This window comes from Lampris incognitus, chromosome 11 (assembly GCF_029633865.1).
Source record: "Lampris incognitus isolate fLamInc1 chromosome 11, fLamInc1.hap2, whole genome shotgun sequence".
In the NCBI taxonomy this organism is placed as follows: Eukaryota; Metazoa; Chordata; class Actinopteri; order Lampriformes; family Lampridae; genus Lampris; species Lampris incognitus.
This window is the reverse complement of record NC_079221.1, coordinates 9,838,717-9,857,916: the sequence shown is the minus strand read 5'-3', so window position 1 is coordinate 9,857,916 and position 19,200 is coordinate 9,838,717. Positions and strand designations below refer to the sequence as shown.

General features: G+C 43.5%; 1 protein-coding gene across 1 annotated transcript in view; it reads left to right on the top strand.

Moving 5' to 3' along the window:
* The window catches only part of col4a1 (collagen, type IV, alpha 1), a 73,856-nt gene that overhangs the window by 43,134 nt on the left and 11,522 nt on the right, over positions 1 to 19,200 (top strand). The window contains exons 23-41 of the mRNA XM_056289990.1: positions 559 to 642; positions 972 to 1,042; positions 1,251 to 1,442; positions 1,644 to 1,812; positions 1,942 to 2,034; positions 2,206 to 2,310; positions 8,542 to 8,639; positions 10,890 to 11,040; positions 11,179 to 11,292; positions 11,678 to 11,845; positions 12,015 to 12,104; positions 12,250 to 12,402; positions 13,865 to 13,963; positions 14,182 to 14,271; positions 14,460 to 14,599; positions 16,455 to 16,581; positions 16,753 to 16,833; positions 17,660 to 17,758; positions 18,798 to 18,848. Of these exons, the coding sequence (XP_056145965.1) occupies positions 559 to 642; positions 972 to 1,042; positions 1,251 to 1,442; positions 1,644 to 1,812; positions 1,942 to 2,034; positions 2,206 to 2,310; positions 8,542 to 8,639; positions 10,890 to 11,040; positions 11,179 to 11,292; positions 11,678 to 11,845; positions 12,015 to 12,104; positions 12,250 to 12,402; positions 13,865 to 13,963; positions 14,182 to 14,271; positions 14,460 to 14,599; positions 16,455 to 16,581; positions 16,753 to 16,833; positions 17,660 to 17,758; positions 18,798 to 18,848 (2,175 nt within the window). The remainder of the gene's footprint in view (positions 1 to 558; positions 643 to 971; positions 1,043 to 1,250; positions 1,443 to 1,643; positions 1,813 to 1,941; positions 2,035 to 2,205; positions 2,311 to 8,541; positions 8,640 to 10,889; positions 11,041 to 11,178; positions 11,293 to 11,677; positions 11,846 to 12,014; positions 12,105 to 12,249; positions 12,403 to 13,864; positions 13,964 to 14,181; positions 14,272 to 14,459; positions 14,600 to 16,454; positions 16,582 to 16,752; positions 16,834 to 17,659; positions 17,759 to 18,797; positions 18,849 to 19,200) is intronic.

Here is a 19,200-nt window from a genome sequence, read left to right as displayed (position 1 = left end):
CAGTCCAAAGACATGTAGGTCAGGTGAATCGGCCATACTAAATTGTCCCCAGTTGTGAAGGTGTGTGTGTGTGTGTGTGTTTGTGTGTGTGGGGGGGGCCCTGTGATGGACTGGCGGCCTGTCCAGGCTGTCTCCCTGCCTGCCACCCAATGACTGCTGGAATAGGCTCCTGCATCCCGCGACCCCGATTGGGATAAGTGGCTTGGATAATGGATAATGTCTGGATGGTAACATCCTTGCTTGCTAGGTCAAGCTTGGTCTGCCATAATTACTTATTAGCTGCAACATAGGCATAAAATGCTACGCACCTACCCAGCAGTAACATCTGAAATGAGACTACAAATGAAGAAATCATCAATGCAAAGTATCAAAAAGAACATTTGTAACTGAAAATATTCAGCATTGTGGCTTTAAGCACTGAGTACCAAGTACACAAATACATGCTTTAAGAGCTTGAAAATTATTTTGTTCTTCATCATTTTAGCTGCCAGATTAATCGCTTACGATATTTTCATGACAGGATGTGGCTCTAGATTGTTTCCTTGTGCTTCCCATCAGGTGACAAAGGAGACACGTGTATTCATTGTGAGGCCCGAGGTGTACCTGGAGTACCCGGTCCCCCCGGCACCAAAGGATCTCGAGGTGAAAGAGGATAGGGTTTATGGAGAAGTGCAGAGACAAAACACACAGACACATATAAACACAAACACATAAATGTCATGTAAGTTTCTCCCATGTTTACTGCAAAAGTTGGCTTTCTTTGCTGGCGACTTATCTACCACAATTTGTTTTTCATTACTTTTTGGGTCGATCGTCACGTTTTAAACAATATCCTGTCTCTCATTCTTTACAAGAGACCAGCGTTGACACACTCTCTTAATGCTTCACATTTTACCTGTATTCACATTTACTGTGATATGCATTGACTGGACTACGGGATTTCCCTTAAACCATCTCTTGGTTCCTGGCAGGCTATCCTGGACCTGCAGGCCCTAAAGGAGAAAAAGGTCTGACTGGCCCAGTTGGACCCAGTGGGAGAGCAGTGAGTAGACTCCCATTCATCTGATACTACCACTCAGTTTTACTGCCTCGCTTCACAGTGAGATGAGATGGAGCTGAATGTTTTAACAATTCCCAACATGTTTCATCGAGGAGAATGGCTAAAGACAAAAACATAAGGCTCCATATGAGACGAAAGTGTTTGTTCAACTCTGATGAACTCTGGTTTTGTTATGTCCATGTATCTGTAGGGTGTCACTGGAGTTGTTGGGTTGATGGGACCACCTGGTGCGGTGGGCGAACCAGGAGATGTGTTCATAGCTCCTGGCCTGAAGGGTGAAAAAGGTCTGCCTGGTACTTCTGGTTCACCAGGACTGCCGGGACTGGATGGACTGCCAGGGAGCGATGGGATACCAGGTCTTCCTGGCCCTAAAGGAGAGCCTGTAAGTGTGTCCATGCATGTATATGTGTGTGGCGTTGGTGCATTTAGGCACAATATATTGCTTAGTAACTGATGCAAGTGGTTGCATTACCAAAATACAAAGACTCCAGGAGTCAGTGGGTGTTGACATGGGCATAATAAAAAAAAAACTGTAACAGTGAAAAGCAGACTGGACACACTTTCTCTCTAATTTCCCCTCCAGGCAAGAGAGGGCATCAAGGGTGACCGTGGACTGGATGGGAAGCCAGGTCCTATTGGACCCCAAGGAGAGAGGGGTCCACCTGGGCTTCCAGGATTTGGTAGACCAGGGGAGCCTGGAGAGAAGGGCAGCACAGGGAGAACGGGTATCACAGGACCTCCCGGACAACCAGGTTGGCATTTACTTCCTTCACAATGGCAGACACAGATAGGTGGAGACAGGCATAGACACAGACTCACTCACACTCACACACACACTTCTGTATAACTCAGGTATGTGAATTATATCTTGTGACCTCCAGGTGTAAAAGGTGAGCCAGGTAAAGGTGTGAGCATGCCGGGACCTCAGGGACCCCCAGGACCACGAGGAGAAACAGGCACACCTGGACTACAAGGTGAGCATCATCTTATTCAGCAAGCATTCATTATAAAATCAACACCTGAGCATGATTGGGTGTTTAGTTTCCCTTGTGATTGTTCTGTGTGTCTATTGTGAAAGCAAAGTCTTGATAGTTTTCCTAGTAGGATTGTGTCCCGTCTAACATGGAGCATGTGTTTGGTACCAGGTGGAAGAGGTCCACAGGGAGACCATGGGCTGCCAGGATTCCCAGGACAGAAGGGCGACACCGGTCACCCTGGAATCGGATTACCGGGTCTACCTGGCCTCAAGGGTAGGACAGACTTTCTCCGTTATGAACTTGAGCTGCCTTCCCCTCTTCTTCAGTAGACCTTTAAAGTGTGTTGTAATTTCTATGGCCGAATATACAATTATGGACCCACCAGCACAATGGAAAAATGCATCCAGTTCTGAAAAGTGCTTTAATCTGATGACTTTGCTTGTGATTATGCCACATCATGCATTACTGTTGAACTGATTTTGGTAGGCTTTGAAGTTGCGATAAAAAACAAAAGTTTATTAATTGTAAAAGTTACCTATTTAAGCATTATTTAATGTCACTGTTTGTGCGAATCCTCTCTACACTTCCTGTCCTCCTACCTACATCGTGTGCCATCATAGTGGCATCAGTTGCTGGTGTAACATCTATTTTTAAAGGTGAAAACAGAAAAACAATAATTTGCAGGAATACAATCCATTATGTATCCGGATACAGAAAAATGTGGGATTTTGCAGGTCAGATTATAAATTTATTCAGATCCCCATTTGTAGCGTAACGACAATATCAGTTGTGCATTTAAGTTTACAGTTACTCTATAAGAGGAAAGACAGATTTGTCAGATTTGCACCATGGCTGTTATACATTTAATAGCTGTGTAACGTGACATCTGGACTCACAGAATTCAGCATATTTTAAGAACAGTAAGAAGCAAACTTGACATAAAACCGAATTGGTCGACTTCCGGTAAGATGGCGACTTGAGTAGCAGCACAACTTTCTGCCTCTCGCAAGTTGGCTAAAATAAATCCTCTAAAACACTGAACTCGACGCAAAAAAAGGTGAGGAATGAGAAGAGGAGGTAATTCGAGTAAAGGTAGCCCTACAATCCAAAAGGTTAACGCACACAGGGAGCGAAGAAACAGTCGGAGCAAGATAGTAGCAAACACGAGGTTGAAGAAGCTACAATGGCGGTGGATAAAGCTGAGACATTGTGTGCTGGATTAGCAGCTATCGCTAAAGAGATACAAGAATTCAAACAAGAGCTACGAGGTGACTTTGCCAGCCTCAAAGATGAGGTGAAAAGGGAAGTGAAGGAAGAGATTGCTTGCTTCCGAAAAGAGATGACACAGAAGTTTGCAGAGAGCAATGTCGAAATACAGGCGCAGAAAGCGCACATGATTGAGGCCCAGAAGCGCATAGCCGAGCTAGAGGAATGGCAGGCGGACTCGACAGAACGGCTGATGGACATGTCGACCCAAGCGCGCCAGATGCAAGAAAAAATAATGGACCTGGAAGGGAGGTCAAGGAGGAACAATATTCGAATCTTTGGTGTGCCAGAGGAAACGGAGGGAGGCTCCATTACTCAGTACGTGGAACAATTCTTGAACACTCAACTTGACTTAGAAGAAGGGACCAATCTCCAGATACAAAGAGCTCACAGAGCCCTCGCTCAAAAACCCCCTCCGACAGCTCCCCCCAGGTCAATAGTGGTGAACTTTCAACAGTTTGATATAAAAGAAATGATTCTCAAGAAAGCATGGGAAAAGAATAAGATAGAGATAGGGGACAAACGTATTTACTTTGATCATGATTACGCAGCTGAAGTGGTCCGGAAAAGAAAATCATATTTGGGCATTAAGAAAGTTCTCAAGGGTAAAGGAATCCGTTTCCAGACACCCCTCGCCAAAATAAGGATCCACTGGAACAACGGAACGAAGACATACAACAATGCCAGGGAAGCTGCGATGGACATGAAGACGAGAGGCTGCGACATCGAGATACCAGACGATGACACAGCAACCACGGCCACAGAGCAGGTGGAGGCGACTGGGATGCGAGCAGGGTGGCAACGAGTCCAAGGCGCGAAAGGAGGACGTGAAGCTGCACAGCGAGCGAAAGAGAAGCTCCAGGCCTATCGGAAAAAGTAGGATTGGTATCGTTCTGACTGAGTTGAGCTCCATTACAAAAGGCTTTTTCATCACATGCCACTGAGAGAGGTAGGCTATACGGTTGCCAAACGTTGGACATGCCTAGACAAGGCTGTAGGGCTATCCCATGTGATGGGCAAAATGTCAAGTCTAGAGTGGGGCCCTTTCTGAAAAGGATTTCCCCTTCACCTACCAACGGGGACTTGGGGTGGTTAGGCCCCTTTAGTTGGAAGTTATTTTTGTTGTTGATTAATTTGTTTTATATTTGTAGTTTTTTTGTTTGGAGCTCTGGGAATATATGGAAAAAGAGTATCAATATGTCTAGATGGTTCACACTACTGAAATAATGTCGCTGAATGTTAATGGTCTAAATATGTTAAAGAAGAGGGAAAAGGTTATGATTAAGCTAAAAAAGGAGGATGTACAAATCATATTCCTCCAAGAGACCCATTTAACACAGATAGAGCATGGGAAACTTAAGAAATATGGGTACAGACATTCATATTATAGCTCCTTCAAGGAAGGGCGCAGGAGAGGTGTTGCAATTTTAATATCAAACAAAACTCAATTCGATTATGATAGGGAGATTGGAGACAAGGAGGGGAAATATATTATAGTGAAGGGGAGGTTAGAGAACAAACCAGTGACATTGGTAAATATATACGCCCCTCCTGAAAGTGATAAAAGATTTTTTAAATCTTTGTTTGATGAGATAGCAAACGAGTCAGAGGGGGTCTTAATTTGTGTGCGAGATTTGAATGTCGTTTTGAATCACAAAATGGATACGACCAGTCTCAAAAGGACTAAATCACAGGTCACTCGATTTGTAAATATAACACTGGAAGAGATGGGGATGGATGATGTGTGGAGACAATTACACCCTCAGGAAAAAGACTATACACATTACTCAGCTGTACATAAAGTTCATTCAAGGATAGACTATTTCCTTATGAGCAAAGATGATATTTACAGAGTAAAGGAGTGTAGGATTGGAGGGGCTGATATCTCAGTTCACAATCCAGTATATTTAGAAATTAATTTGAATCGTAGGAAGCGAAATACGGTTTGGAGGTTTAATGTGGGTCTACTGAATAGTGAGCAGAGTAAGATTTTGTTAAAGATGGATATTCGGACATATCTAGAAGAAAACAGCAATGGGGAAGTAGACCCAACAATATTTTGGGATGCCATGAAGGCGGTCATCAGGGTAAAGTTAATAGCGCATTCAGCATTGATCAAAAAGGCAAGACCAAATCGGCTAAGTCAGACATTACTAAAGAACTGTTAGGTGAAGTTGAGAAAAAAAGCTTGTTTCTCAAACAAAGATATTATGAAACAGGCCTGCGCGCAACTAAACTGTTGGCAAAACGTATTCGCAAACAGCAAGCAGTTGGCCATATACATAAGATCAGAGACCCCCATTCAAATGAGTTAACGAATATACCAGAAAGCATAGAGGACATATTTTTGGGATATTATAAAGAGCTATATTCACAACCCACACCTGCACCCGAAGCGGAAATTAATACCTTTTTGAATTCATTAGATTTACCCTCAATTGGCCGGCTCCAAAATGACAAATTAACAGCTGACATCAAGATGGAAGAGGTGATAGATGCAATAAATTCTTTGAAAAACAATAGAAGCCCGGGCAGCGATGGATACCCTGCAGAATGGTACAAAGTGTTTAGGGAAGAGCTGGCACCGTTACTTCTGAGATCCTTCAATTGGACACTTCACAATAATAAGATACCACCATCATGGTCAGAGGCAATAATCACAGTCATTCCAAAACCGGGAAAGGATAAAGAATATTGTGGGAACTACAGACCTATTTCATTATTAAATGTAGATTATAAAATATATACGACAATTATCTCCAAACGGTTAAACTCATTCATAGGTGATTTGATAGATGAAGATCAAACAGGATTCATGAGAGAAAGACAAACGCATGATAATATCAGAAGGACATTGCATATTGTTGATCAAGCGAGTAAGAGAAAACAAGCTACACTATTAGTAAGTTTAGATGCAGAAAAAGCATTCGATCGGGTGTCTTGGAATTTTTTGTATGCAGTATTGGAACGACTAGGGTTCAGCAATAAGTCAATACAGTGCATTAAAACATTATATCAACAACCTAATGCTCGGATTAAAATAAACGGGAGTTTAACGGACAAGTTCAGTTTGCAGAGGTCGACAAGACAAGGATGCTGTTTGTCTCCGACACTGTTCGTGTAATTCATTGAGCCTTTAGCGGAGGCCATTCGCCAAAATGAAGGAATTAATGGAGTGACAGTAAATGGCACTGTCCACAAGGTGGGGCTATTTGCTGATGATGTCATAGCCTATCTTGAGCAACCACATACATCACTCCCTCAACTAATGAAGCTACTAGAATTATATGGTCATTTATCTGGATATAAAATTAACATCTCAAAAACACAGGTGCTAGTTCTCAATTATACTCCAACCACAGAATTCAAGGGAAAATTTGACTTTAATTGGAATCTAAACAAAATCAAATATTTGGGAATTTGCATTACCAAGGAATTGTCTAAATTACATAAAGCAAATTACGGCAAGATCAACGATGTGATGCAAAAGGATATTGATAGATGGTCCACTCTGCCACTTGACTTCAGCTCAAGAATTGAGACAGTTAGAATTAATATTCTACCAAGGCTTCTTTACCTATTCCAATCGTTGCCTGTAGAGGTGACTCAAGCTCAATTTGATAGCTGGGATAGGACAATATCTTGATTTATTTGGGGAGGGAAGAAGCCCAGAGTAAGGTATGAAACTCTCCAACTCTCAAAGGAAAAGGGAGGTATGGGTTTACCAAATCTAAAAGAATATTTCAAAGCTGCCCAGCTGAGATATGCTGTTGACTGGTGTTGGCAAGATTACATGGCAAAGTGGAAAGACATGGAAAGGGAATATGGTGGGTACCCTATTCAGAATATTTTAGGAGATAAAGAAGTATACAAGAAAACAAAACCCCACATGGATTCAGTCACATTATTTACACTGGAGTTATGGTTTAAATTGATTAAAATCAACAAATTACAAGATGAGATACAGTTATTAAGATGGGTAGCATATGATAGAGACTTTACTCCAGCGAGGCATGATACAGTTTTTAAACTGTGGGTTAACTGGGGAATCACAGCATGGTGCACTCTAGAGGAAAAAGGGGAGATGGAGAGTTTTCAGGGTATGAAAGACAAGTTTGATTTGGAGAGTCATGACTTCTTCAGATATTTACAATTAAGGGATTATTACAACAAACATATCAGGAGATGACCTTCCATGGAGGTGAACAGTGTGATTCAAATTATAATCAACGCATATAAAGGGAGAAAATCTAGGACTATATTTGTACTATATCAAGCTCTCACAACTAATAAACACTCAACTACATATATAAAAGAAAAATGGTAATTAGAATTTGGCACAGAAATTACAGAGGAGGACTGGCAGAATATGTGGAAAGTCCATCAATCCTCCACTAGTTCGCGGATATGGAGGGAATTCTGGAAAAATCTGATACGTTTTTTTATTACACCAAAAATCAAAAATAGATACTCCAGCACCAAACTGTCATGCTGGAGGAAATGTGGAACAGAGGATGTAGACCACTCGCATATATTTTGGAAATGTAATAAGCTAGAGATGTTTTGGGAGATGGTTCATGATGTAATACAAAAGGTACTTGGATATGACTTCCCTAAGTGCTATATGACCCTCTATCTCTGTAATTTTAAAAACGACGATATAGGGCCAAGTGATAGATGTTTGGTTAAGATACTGCTGATTGCTGCTAAGAAGACAATCACAAGAAAATGGTGCCAGGTGGACGCCCCCACACAAGGACAATGGATGGAAATAGTGGAGGACATTCATGCAATGGAAAAACTGACTCGTCGATTGAGACTTACATTACCTCGGATGGAAGACCAGTGGAAGAAATGGACATGGTTTAAGGAGCAAACATGCGACAACATAATTCATGACAACACTTAAGACTGAAAAGTTAGACCCTCAGGAAGCTCTTGTAGTCCATTTTTTAGTGTTTTTTTTTTTTTTGAGTTGCCCTGTTGGGGTGGTGTGCAAGTAAATGTAGATAATTTAATGTTTACTTCTGAATACGGATGCCATGTTTGTATTGACCTAAAAACTTTCAATAAAAACTAAAGTGATAAAAAAAAAACGAATCGGTCCGGGTGTACACTGAAAGACTAAAACTGACGTCATCACTTTAGGTCTGTTAATGCACAACATGGCTTACAGCATCACTTATTGATTGGTTCATATGAATGATAACTCACAGAGCCTTTTGTCCCTGCTGCCAGGACACTCTGGAATCCCAGGAGCCCAAGGATTACCAGGAGAGCCTGGGAGACCTGGACACGATGGCGTAACTGGAAAAACTGGTCCACCTGGTCAAAAGGTATGTATTTGTGCATGACTGCTGTGGTTGACTTAGAATATATGACGTGTGTGTGGGTGTCCTAAGTGGTCATGGGTGCAGAGTGGGAAGCATTTGGACCCTGAAACAAAAGACAAGCATTCATCTTTAATCGTTGCCGGCAGCCATACCAACATGTACCCTGGCTCTCCCAAATGATAGAAGCTAAGCAGGTATGGGCTTGGCTAGTACTTGGGTGGGAGACCTCCCTGGAAAATGGAGTTGCTGCCATAAATGGTGTTGATGGGCCAGTAGGGGGCAGTCTTCCACCTGGTCCTGATAAAAACAACAAATATGCCCCAGTGATGGGGGCACTGCTGTAGGAGATGCCATCCTTTGGATGAGATGTTAAACCAAGGCCCTGACTCACTGTAATCATTAAAGATCCCATGGCACTTTTTGCAAAGAGTGGGCCCCCCCCGGTGTCCTGGCAAAATTCCCAACCTGGCTCTCTCCATCTGGCCACCTAATCATCCCCCCGTGTTATTGGCTCAGTGATTCCTCCCTCTCCACCTCAAGCTGATGTGTGGTGAGCGTTCTGGTGCAAAATGGGGGCCGTACAAGCTATAATTCACTCTGGCCCTCTCATATACATACATATGTACATACATACATATATTATTATGACTAGTCCAGCTATCCAACCCAGTGTCCATCATACACAACTTAAATAATTACCTCAACATCTACATTATACATACATAGTCAACATGCAGGTGCCCATCAGGCATGTCCAACACTCACAGAAAGAACACTGGAAACTGTAGCAACATCCTCATCATCAGCGAACCTTACCTTTTTGGGACAAACAAGGCCCCTTCCTTGTTTGTCCCAAAAAGGTACAAACAAGGAAGGGGCCTTGTTTGTCCCAAGGCCCCTCTGTACCACTCAAAAAGTATTTCTTTGTACAGCCTCTTAAACTGTTTAATATTTTTACTCTGCTTGAGTTCTACATCAAGACTATTCCACAAAGTCACTGCACAGATTGAAATACACATACTCTTTGTCATGAACACTACCCAATTCGGTAGCACTTTCTATGAAGTTTGCATCTATAATGCCCTATAAGCATCTATAACACCCTATAAGCATCTATTGCATCTATAACACCCATACTTGCCTGTAATGTGTATTACAGTGACTAACGGCTATGGCTGAAGACTGAAATAGCACTGAAGTCTCATTATGCATCTCTACAAAACTTCAGCAAAACAAGTTAGCTATGATGTATTATGACATCTGACATAAACAGGCTAATGATGACATATTTATAATGCATAAATCTGTTTTAAATTGACAATGTATCATAAAGGTGGTTATGGGGTGTTGTGAGGGCGTATACATGGTTATAATGAATCTTACAATGACTTAAAGCTATACTTATAGGGCGTTATAGATGCTTATAGGGCGTACAGATGCAAACTTCATAGAAAGTGTTACCCAATTCAGTTTTCCTCTTAAGTTATACCCCCACCCCCATCTAGAAACAATATCTTGAATATTGCCAGGAAGTAAATTATTTTTTGCTTTGTATATTATTTGTGCCGTCTTAAATTCAATTCAATTCAATTTTATTGTCATTAAAAACAATGTGCAGGCACATGTTAAAAATGAAATGAGGGCTGTGGCTTCACCAAACAGTGCAAGACAGACGCAGACAAACACAGCAAACACAATATAAGCTATACACACATGAAGACCAAAAGCTAAAAATAAGTTAAAAAAAAGAAGAAAAAAAGAAGAGCTGGAGTACAAAATATTTAAAAATATCTACAGACATTCAGTGGGTAGCCAGGTTCAGGTGGGCAACAGCTTGTGGAAAGAAGCTGTTTTTGAGCCTGGTAGTGTGGGCTCTGAGGCTCCTGTAGCGCCTCCCAGAGCGCAGGGGGGAGAACAGTCCATGGTTGGGGTGGGTGGTATCTCTGCTGATGCTCAGACCCCTTCAAAGGCAGCGTTTGTGATAAATGTCTTTTATGGCCGGAAGCTGGGTACCGGTGATATGCCGGGCCGCCTTGACGATCCGCTGCAGAGCTTTCTGGTCTACTGAGGTGCAGTTGCTGTACCACACTGAGATGCAGATCGTCATGTGTCTGTAAAAACAGCATGTTAGTGTGTGCACGAAGTCCTACATTGTATACTATCCTTATGGCCTTTTTTGTAGTATGCATAATGGTTGTAAGATATTTTTGTATGTGCAAGATGTAAACCATTGTATATTTCAAACACTTGCAGGGTGAACCAGGCCAAGGTTTACCAGGCCCCAAAGGTTCGCAGGGCTTGCCAGGAGTTTCCGGCTACCCCGGTGAGAAGGGTAACATTGGAATGGCTGGTATCCCCGGGAAAGAGGGAGACACAGGACTACCAGGGCCTCAGGGAATCAAGGGTAGGTCAATTACAACACCAACGACCCCCCCCCCCCAAAAAAACAACAAAACAAAACCCTACGTCACTCTATTGCCAAGTATTCTTTGATATGCTTTACCTGCAGGTATAAATTTTTATATTTGATCCTCACACCTAGGTGACGCTGGACTCCCAGGCCAAGTTGGAGTGACCGGCCCTCCAGGCCCTCCAGGACAAGGCCAGGCAGGAGCCCCTGGACCCCAAGGACAAGTTGGGGAGCCTGGACCACAGGGTGAGTAGAACCCAAATGCTCAAACCCTCAAATCAGTGCAAGTTTCCCTTCTCCAAAGGAGCTGAATCAAGTGCAACTGGACTTGGTATATATCTGTAAAGACGTTTCACCTCTCATCCAAGAGGCTTCCTTAGTTCGTGCCTTTCTGACTAGACCAAGCTAGTCTGACTGGCTGGTGATGAGACTCAGAATTTATCCTCTTTGGAGTCGTTGTCAGAGCTTTAGAGCCATGGACATCTATAGCTCTGACAATAAAAAAACTGTTTACATGGTTATGCTTTATTGAGAATATTGTCTTTATCATATTATTGGAATTTTGTATATAAATGTAATCACTGATCACATTTGAATCTGTGTTGTGTGTATAATGTGTTTGCATTTGCAGGCAGGGCCGGTGAAAAGGGAGAAAAGGGTTTTCCCGGTCTGCCTGGTCTAGACATGCCTGGACTCCAGGGAGAGAAAGGAACTACCGGTTCTCCTGGGTTACCGGGTTATAGGGGGATTCCTGGGCAACCGGGTCCTGCAGGGAGAGATGGAGTGATAGGAGAACGAGGTGAGATGGACAGACGATCTCAACAAAAAATGAAAATAAATGAGTTTCTTTTAATCCTGCAGACAATTTACAGGCTACAAATAATGGTTAGTTGCCACTCATAATAATCTGTGTGTGTGTGTGTGTGTGTGTGTGTGTGTGTGTGTGTGTGTGTGTGGTGTGTTTCCAGGTCCTAAGGGAGAAATGGGGGTCATGGGGACACCAGGATTTCAAGGATTCCCCGGCCGTCCTGGGACACCTGGCTCACCCGGCCCAAGAGGTTAGAAGAAGAACTAACTTATCTAACTATGTGTCTGCTTGTCTGTCTGTCTGTTTGTCTGTCTGATAGCCAGTCAGCCAGCTAGTCTGCGAACTTGGACAGTGGACAGAGGTGATTGTGTGCCCATTTTCCAATTTCTTCCAAGGTGACCCTGGTCTCACTGGACCAAGAGGTGGTTTTGGAGAAAGTGGACCTAAAGGAGAGAGAGGAGAGCCTGGTCTGCAGGGCCCTGCAGGGAACATGAGTGACGTGGATATGGAGCATATGAAGGGCGAGAAGGGAGACAGTGGAGACAGAGGTATGGAACAATATGGTTACAATATGCTTACTCAATTAAAGCTGCTACGATTTTGGATTTTTGTTGATTTTGCAAGCATTGGCAGTAGTGTTTTGCAATTCTAATTCTCCATTCACTCTCTCGGTAGCTGGTGGATTTGATTTGAGGGGATGAATGAGGAATATAATGGTGTTTTGGGAAAAACAGCTGTTTGCAACATAAACCGCACATAGGCAACGTAGTGCTAATTGTGACTGTATCCCATCTGTGTACCATAAATCATTGTATCAGATTTTGACAGGGAATCTGACCAGGAGACAATCATTTGGAATCATGATATAGTAATATCTAATCTTCTCTCTCATGGTCTCAGTTGATCATGTCAGTCATATACAGGCATCAAAATTAAATTGGGACTGGGGTGTCTGGGTAGCGTAGCGGTCTATTCCATTGCCTTCCAACACAGGGATCTCCAGTTCGAATCCCCGTGTTGCCTCCGGCTTGGTCGGGCGTCCCTACAGACACAATTGGCCGTGTCTGCAGGTGGGAAGCCGGATCTGGGCATGTTTCCTGGTCGCTGCACTAGCACCTCCTCTGGTCGGTCAGGGCGCCTGTTCAGGGAGGAGGAGGAGGATGGAGGGGATAGCGTGATCCTCGCTATGTCCCCCCTGGCGAAACTCCTCACTGTCAGGTGAAAAGAAGTGGCTGGTGACTCCACATGTATCGGAAGAGACATGTGGTAGTCTCCCAGACTGGCAGAGGGGGTGGAGCAGCAACCGGCTCGGAAGAGTGGGGTAATTGACCAAGTACAACTAGGGGAAAAAACGGGGGGGGGGAGGAATTAAATTGGGACTGATAAATAACCAATGAAAACCTCCTCACATCAGCTTTAAATCCATATCATGTTGACTCAGGCCTGATTATAGCAACTTTGGTTGTAATCCGGAATGATACCATATACATGTGGGGTAAAAACATTATTGATGTGGTAAGTCAAGGCAAAATGAACGGCATGGTGAGCAGCATGATGGCCCAGTGGTTAGCGCTGCTGCCTCACAGCAAGAAGGTCCTGGGTTCAAACCCCGGGGTTGTCCAACCTTGGGGCTCATCCCAGGTCGTCCTCTGTGTAGAGTTTGTGTTCTCCCCGTGTCTGCATGGGTTTCCTTTTGGGTGCTTTGGTTTCCACCCACCTTCAAAAAGACATCCATGTTAGGGTTAATACTCGTGTCTGTGCCCCTGACTGAGGCATGGCAAGACGAACTGGAGCTGGTCCCAGGGTGCTGCACGGTGGCTGCCCACTGCTCCTAGCTACACAGCTAGGATGGGTTAGATGCAGAGCGTAATTTCCCCACGGGGGTTAATAAAGTATATTAAAAAAAAATCATAGAAAAAGGATCAAAATGGCTGTAGACTCCAGAGGGTTTTGAATATCTTAAAAGTTTGTGTATACTCTGTGTTTTTTAACTATGTCTTTTACTATCAGGTGACCCTGGGAATTCGGGACAGAGGGGTTATCCTGGACAACCAGGAGACCCTGGGATGCCAGGAAAGGATGGAGAACCTGGCTCACCTGGAAAACCGGGTGAGTTGCCTGAGAAACACTTACCGCGTTATAAATACTTTAGCGTATATTTGGTGTAGATACATGATTATTTCAACTCAATATTTCTACACATTCATTTAAGGGTGGTCACTTTTTGAAACCTCTTGAGGCCTCTTTTTACCAGGGCTAGTTCAGTCGTGTTGCTCATAACAGTGTTATCTTTATTTTTACAATGTACAATGTTTGTTGTGCCTCAGGTGATAAAGGAGACCCAGGTGTCCCTGGAGAGCCCGGTATCATGGGGTATCCCGGGCAGAAGGGCAGTTTGGGAGAGATGGGAATACCAGGTGGGTTTTGCTTCAGGAACACACACTTTGTCCCAGTAAAGAATCATAGTTTGATGTGAAACTGATCATAAAAGCTAACCAACACCAGACAGACAAGCGCTAACATTTAAAGACAAATTCTATTCTGTGTGTGTGTGTGTGTGTGTGTGTGTGTGTTTGCATGCACGCGTGTACATTTGTGTATGCAGGCCCAATTGGTCCAAAGGGTACTAAAGGAACAGTGGGTACACCGGGTCATCATGGGTCGAAAGGCAGTGATGGACTGAAAGGAGATCAGGGAGTGCCCGGTGAGCCTGGTGTAGGAATCCCGGGACCTCCAGGGGAAAAGGTAACCAACCAGACACAACAATGAATAAATGAATGAAACCTTCCTTTATTGCCCCCAGGGGAATTTGCTTTGCACAAAGAGCATAAAAGAATATCAAAAAAAACATCAACGACCATACATGACAGCATATGATATAACATAATGAATCAGCATTTTAAAAACATCATAAAAAGCATCATTGTGGAATTCGATGAAGTGCAAGTTCAGGAAGAGCCAGAAGCTGCCAAATTCAGACCATGTGATCAGAGCTGAATGCTGCATGGGACAAAGGATGTGATGCCTCTTTTAGTCCACATCCTGGACATGCTACACCTTCGCCCTGAAGGCCAAAGTGCATATTCAGGGGTGTCTGGGTAGCGTAGTGGTCTATTCCGTTGCCTACCAACACGGGGATCGCCGGATCGAACCCCCGTGTTACCTCCGGCTTGGTCGGGCATCCCTACAGACACAATTGGCCGTATCTGCGTATGGGAAGCCGGATGTGGGTATGTGTCCTGGTCGCTGCACTAGCGCCTCCTCTGCTTGGTTGGTCCTAATAAAAACAACAAATACCAAAATCCCAATGCCCTAGTGCAGTGATGGGGACACCGTGCTGTAGGAGATGCCGTCCTTCGGCTGAGACGTTAAACCGAGGCCCTGACTCACTGTGGTCATTAAAGATCCCATGGCACTTATGGCAAAGAGAAGGGGGTCCCCCCGGTGTCCTGGCAAAATTCACCAACCTAGCTCTCTCCATCTGGCCACCTAACCATCTCCCCATGTAATTGGCTCAATGAGTCCTCCCTCTCCACCTCAAGCTGATGTGTGGTGAGCGTTCTGGTGCAAAATGGCTGCCGTGCATCACCCAGGTGGGTGCTACACATTGGTAGTGGTTGAAGTGAGTTACCCACTTCAATGTGAAGGGGGTAACTGATTATTATTATCATTATTATTATATTGTCCAGATCCTGAATGTGTTGGTGAATAGTCTCTGTGGTCCCCTTATAGTTTGCTTCTGGGGGGATATAAACCAGGGTGACAAAAATCTGTTCAAATATGGCAAATATGTAGACCTCAGTGAAACCGAAAGGAGTTCTGTGTTAGGTGTATTTTTGGTGTATCTCAACGTATAGTTTTTGCACCATTTGCTGTTTCTCTATAAACACACAACCCCTCCAGTCGTCGTGCCTGTGGGCTGTTGGTCTCTGTCCTGGCGTATCGGTGTCCCAAACCCCGGTAATGCAAGAGTGTCATGATTGATTGAGGGGTTCAACCATGTCTTGGAAAAGCAGAAAAGGCAATCGTCTCTGTACTCGTGCAGATCTTGTACGGAAGCATGAAGTTCATCACTGTTATTTCTCAGAGATCTCACGTTGGATAAGATCATTGTTGGGAGAAGAGGTTTTGTTCCTCTCGCCCGAATGCGACAACGGTTTCCACCCCTTGCACCCCGCTTCCTAATGCGTGTGGGCAGCCTGGGTTGCTTGTTTACTCATACACGTATCTTTCTCTGTGTTTTCACCATCTTTTTAGCTGTTCTGTCTTCTTTCAGAGTCTTTATAAGCGATCCTGTGTTCCAACAACAGTCAACCAACTGAACTGTTGCACTGACTGATGTGTGTTTGTTCTTGATGGTTTTAATTGTACTGTGTCTGGAGGGAAACCAAAAACAAATTTCCAGCCTTGGCTGGACCATAAAATTCTATTCTATTCTATTCTATTCTATTCCTATCTTTATTTTCCTCTCATTAATAATCAATATCAACTTTTCACTCATTCAATACTCTCTTTTCCTTTTCCCCCCCTTGCTCTCTCTCTCTCTCTCTCTCTCTCTCTCTCTCTTTGTCTTATTCTTCCTCTCTTTTTGTCTCTATAGGGTGATATAGGCCAGCCAGGATTCCCAGGGATCACAGGGGAAAAGGGTCAGAAGGGGGTCATTGGTGTACACGGCATGCCAGGATCGCCAGGAGTAAAGGGCGAGAAAGGAGACATTGGTTATTCAGGTCAGGGTTCACCGCATACTGTTTTCCTCTCCCTGTCAGCCCATAAGCACAACCAAAATGTCACCGCATGTATGTGCTTTTATTATTATTGTTTTTTAATTACCTTTGCAAACTAATCTGGTGTGTGTGTGTGTGTGTGTGTGTGTGTGTGTGTGTGTGGGGGGGGAGCAGGTCAGCCAGGTAGACCAGGTGAGAAGGGGGTTCCAGGTTTTCCTGGGTCAACTGGAGAACGAGGTCAAGAAGGTCGGCCTGGTATGTATCAGATTGGATTTTAACATCTTTCTGATAACACTTGTGACTCGGGCTGTCACGAGTAATCGAGCTGCTCGATCACAAAATTCTTCAGTTAAAATGTACATCCTCAAGGTTTTGTTCTATATCGTTATGCATGTCTAAACATACCTGGGCATGAAGAATGACGGCAAGGCAGCGAAGTACTCAGAGAGTCAATACTGTTGTATGTCGACGACTCAGCGGATTATTCAAGTGGAGATAATGGAGGAAAGCAATAATGAACAAAAACAAGAGGCGTACACCAAAAAACAGGAGATAGTCCCCAAATTTTTGGAGCATTTTTAACTAAAACACAAAAAAAATGTTGTTTGTTGCTTGGGAGGCATTGCACATCCATGCTGCAGCATCTCAGCAGAAAGCATACTGCCTAAAAATTTATTATTTTATCTTATTGGCACTTTCAGAGCACTCGGTGTCCCCTCATATTAAATGATGTAACAAAACAGGGCGAAGCTAAGAACACAAACCAGAACTAAAAAGAGGAAAATATTACATTACAGTGGCCATTGAGGGGAACAAGAGTGTAAATTATAGGCCAATGTGATTAATAAATCACCATGATGCTCCTAAATAAATCCTTAAAAGTACTTTTTTTTTCTTATCCGATTCACTCGATTAACCAAAATGATAATTTGTGACAGTCCTGCTTGTGACGTCATTTTTTCAGAATAATAAACAGATGGGTGACAGACACTGTATTCAGATGCCAGACAGATTTGACCTACTGGTGCATGTTGCAACACATCGTTATGTCCATTCAGCTAACCCTGTTAAACCCCTCCAGGTGAGGCCGGCCTACAAGGCCAGTCTGGTCCTCAGGGAGAGAAAGGAGAGCCCGGTGTGGACGGCATACCAGGCTCCGCAGGAGAAAGAGGAGACCAAGGTCAGTGCCAGAGGTGTTTAAAGAACACCAGTGTACCACCGTGATACCCACTTGTGTTGTGTTATCGATGACCTCATGACCTTCGGGTGTTATTATTTCATTCTACATTATCCCAATAGCATGTCATATAAATGTTAGTGGGCGGCACGGTGGCCCAGTGGTCAGCAGAGTTGCCTCATAGCAAGAAGGTCCTGGGTTCGAACCCCGGGGTTGTCCAACCTTGGGGGTCATCCCGGGTCGTCCTCTGTGTGGAGTTTGCATGTTCTCCCCGTGTCTGTGTGGGTTTCCTCCGGGTGCTCCGGTTTCCTCCCACAGTCCAAAGAAATGTAGGTCAGGTGAATCGGCCGTACTAAATTGTCCCTAGGTGTGAATGTGTCTGCCCTGAGATGGACTGGCAGCCTGTCCAGGGTGTTTCCTTGCCTTCTGCCCAATGAATGCTGGGATAGGCTCCAGTGTCCCGTGACCTTAGTTAGGATAAGCGGCTTGGAAGATGGATTGATGGATGGAAAAATGTTCGTATTCCTAACCTGAAGAAATTTAAGGCTTGTCTCTGTGTTAAATGTTCATTCATTTGTATTTTTTAAAATCTTACTGACATCTATGGTGGCAATTGCACTGGCATTTGACCACTCAAGGATCCATTTGAAATTAAACAGTGTCACCAGCGCTGTTTTGTCATCACCTTCCCCACTAACCTGAGTTTTAGCAGATGATGTTGTAGTGTCTGCTGGAAAAGATCTTCTACGGGATTATTCTGCTTCCTAGCCACAACAGCTTCGCTTTATCTTTAAACTCGTTGCTACCTGCCTTCTTCCATATTTGGCTGCCAAGCATAATATGTAAAACGTTATGTGCCATGCATATCATATGTACCAGGAAAGTTAACTGTTAAAATGACCTGCTACAGAAGAGTTCATGATTTGGATCTTTGTGGATTAGCTGTTGTCTTCAATACTGTTGAGATGGAAGCCATTGAAAAGGACATTTGTTTGCATGTAAATCTTTAACTAACTTTGCATCTGCACTGCTATCTGTGCAGGTGTACCTGGCAGGGGTTTCCCTGGAACTCCGGGGGTGGTTGGCAACAAAGGTGAGAACTTTTCCATCTTTCACACGTACTTACCGTTACAATACCGGATTTTTTTCCAGCACCACTGTGGGTTTCCCCCTTTCACACATACAATTGCTATCTGTGAGATTTCTGAAAGGGCTTTGGGATATATTTTTTTTTAAATCCACACTGCACTGTTTTTTTTTTTTTTGTGCAACATGTATTGCAAAATATATATTGCAATTTGCATATTAATTTGCATAAATTGCATTTTGTTTGCAATTGCAAACAATATGTATTGCAAAATAATTTTTTCTTTTTGCAATATATGTTGCAATATTAAAGAACAAAAACGAGTTACATAATCTCACCAGATATATGCAGCTTTTAA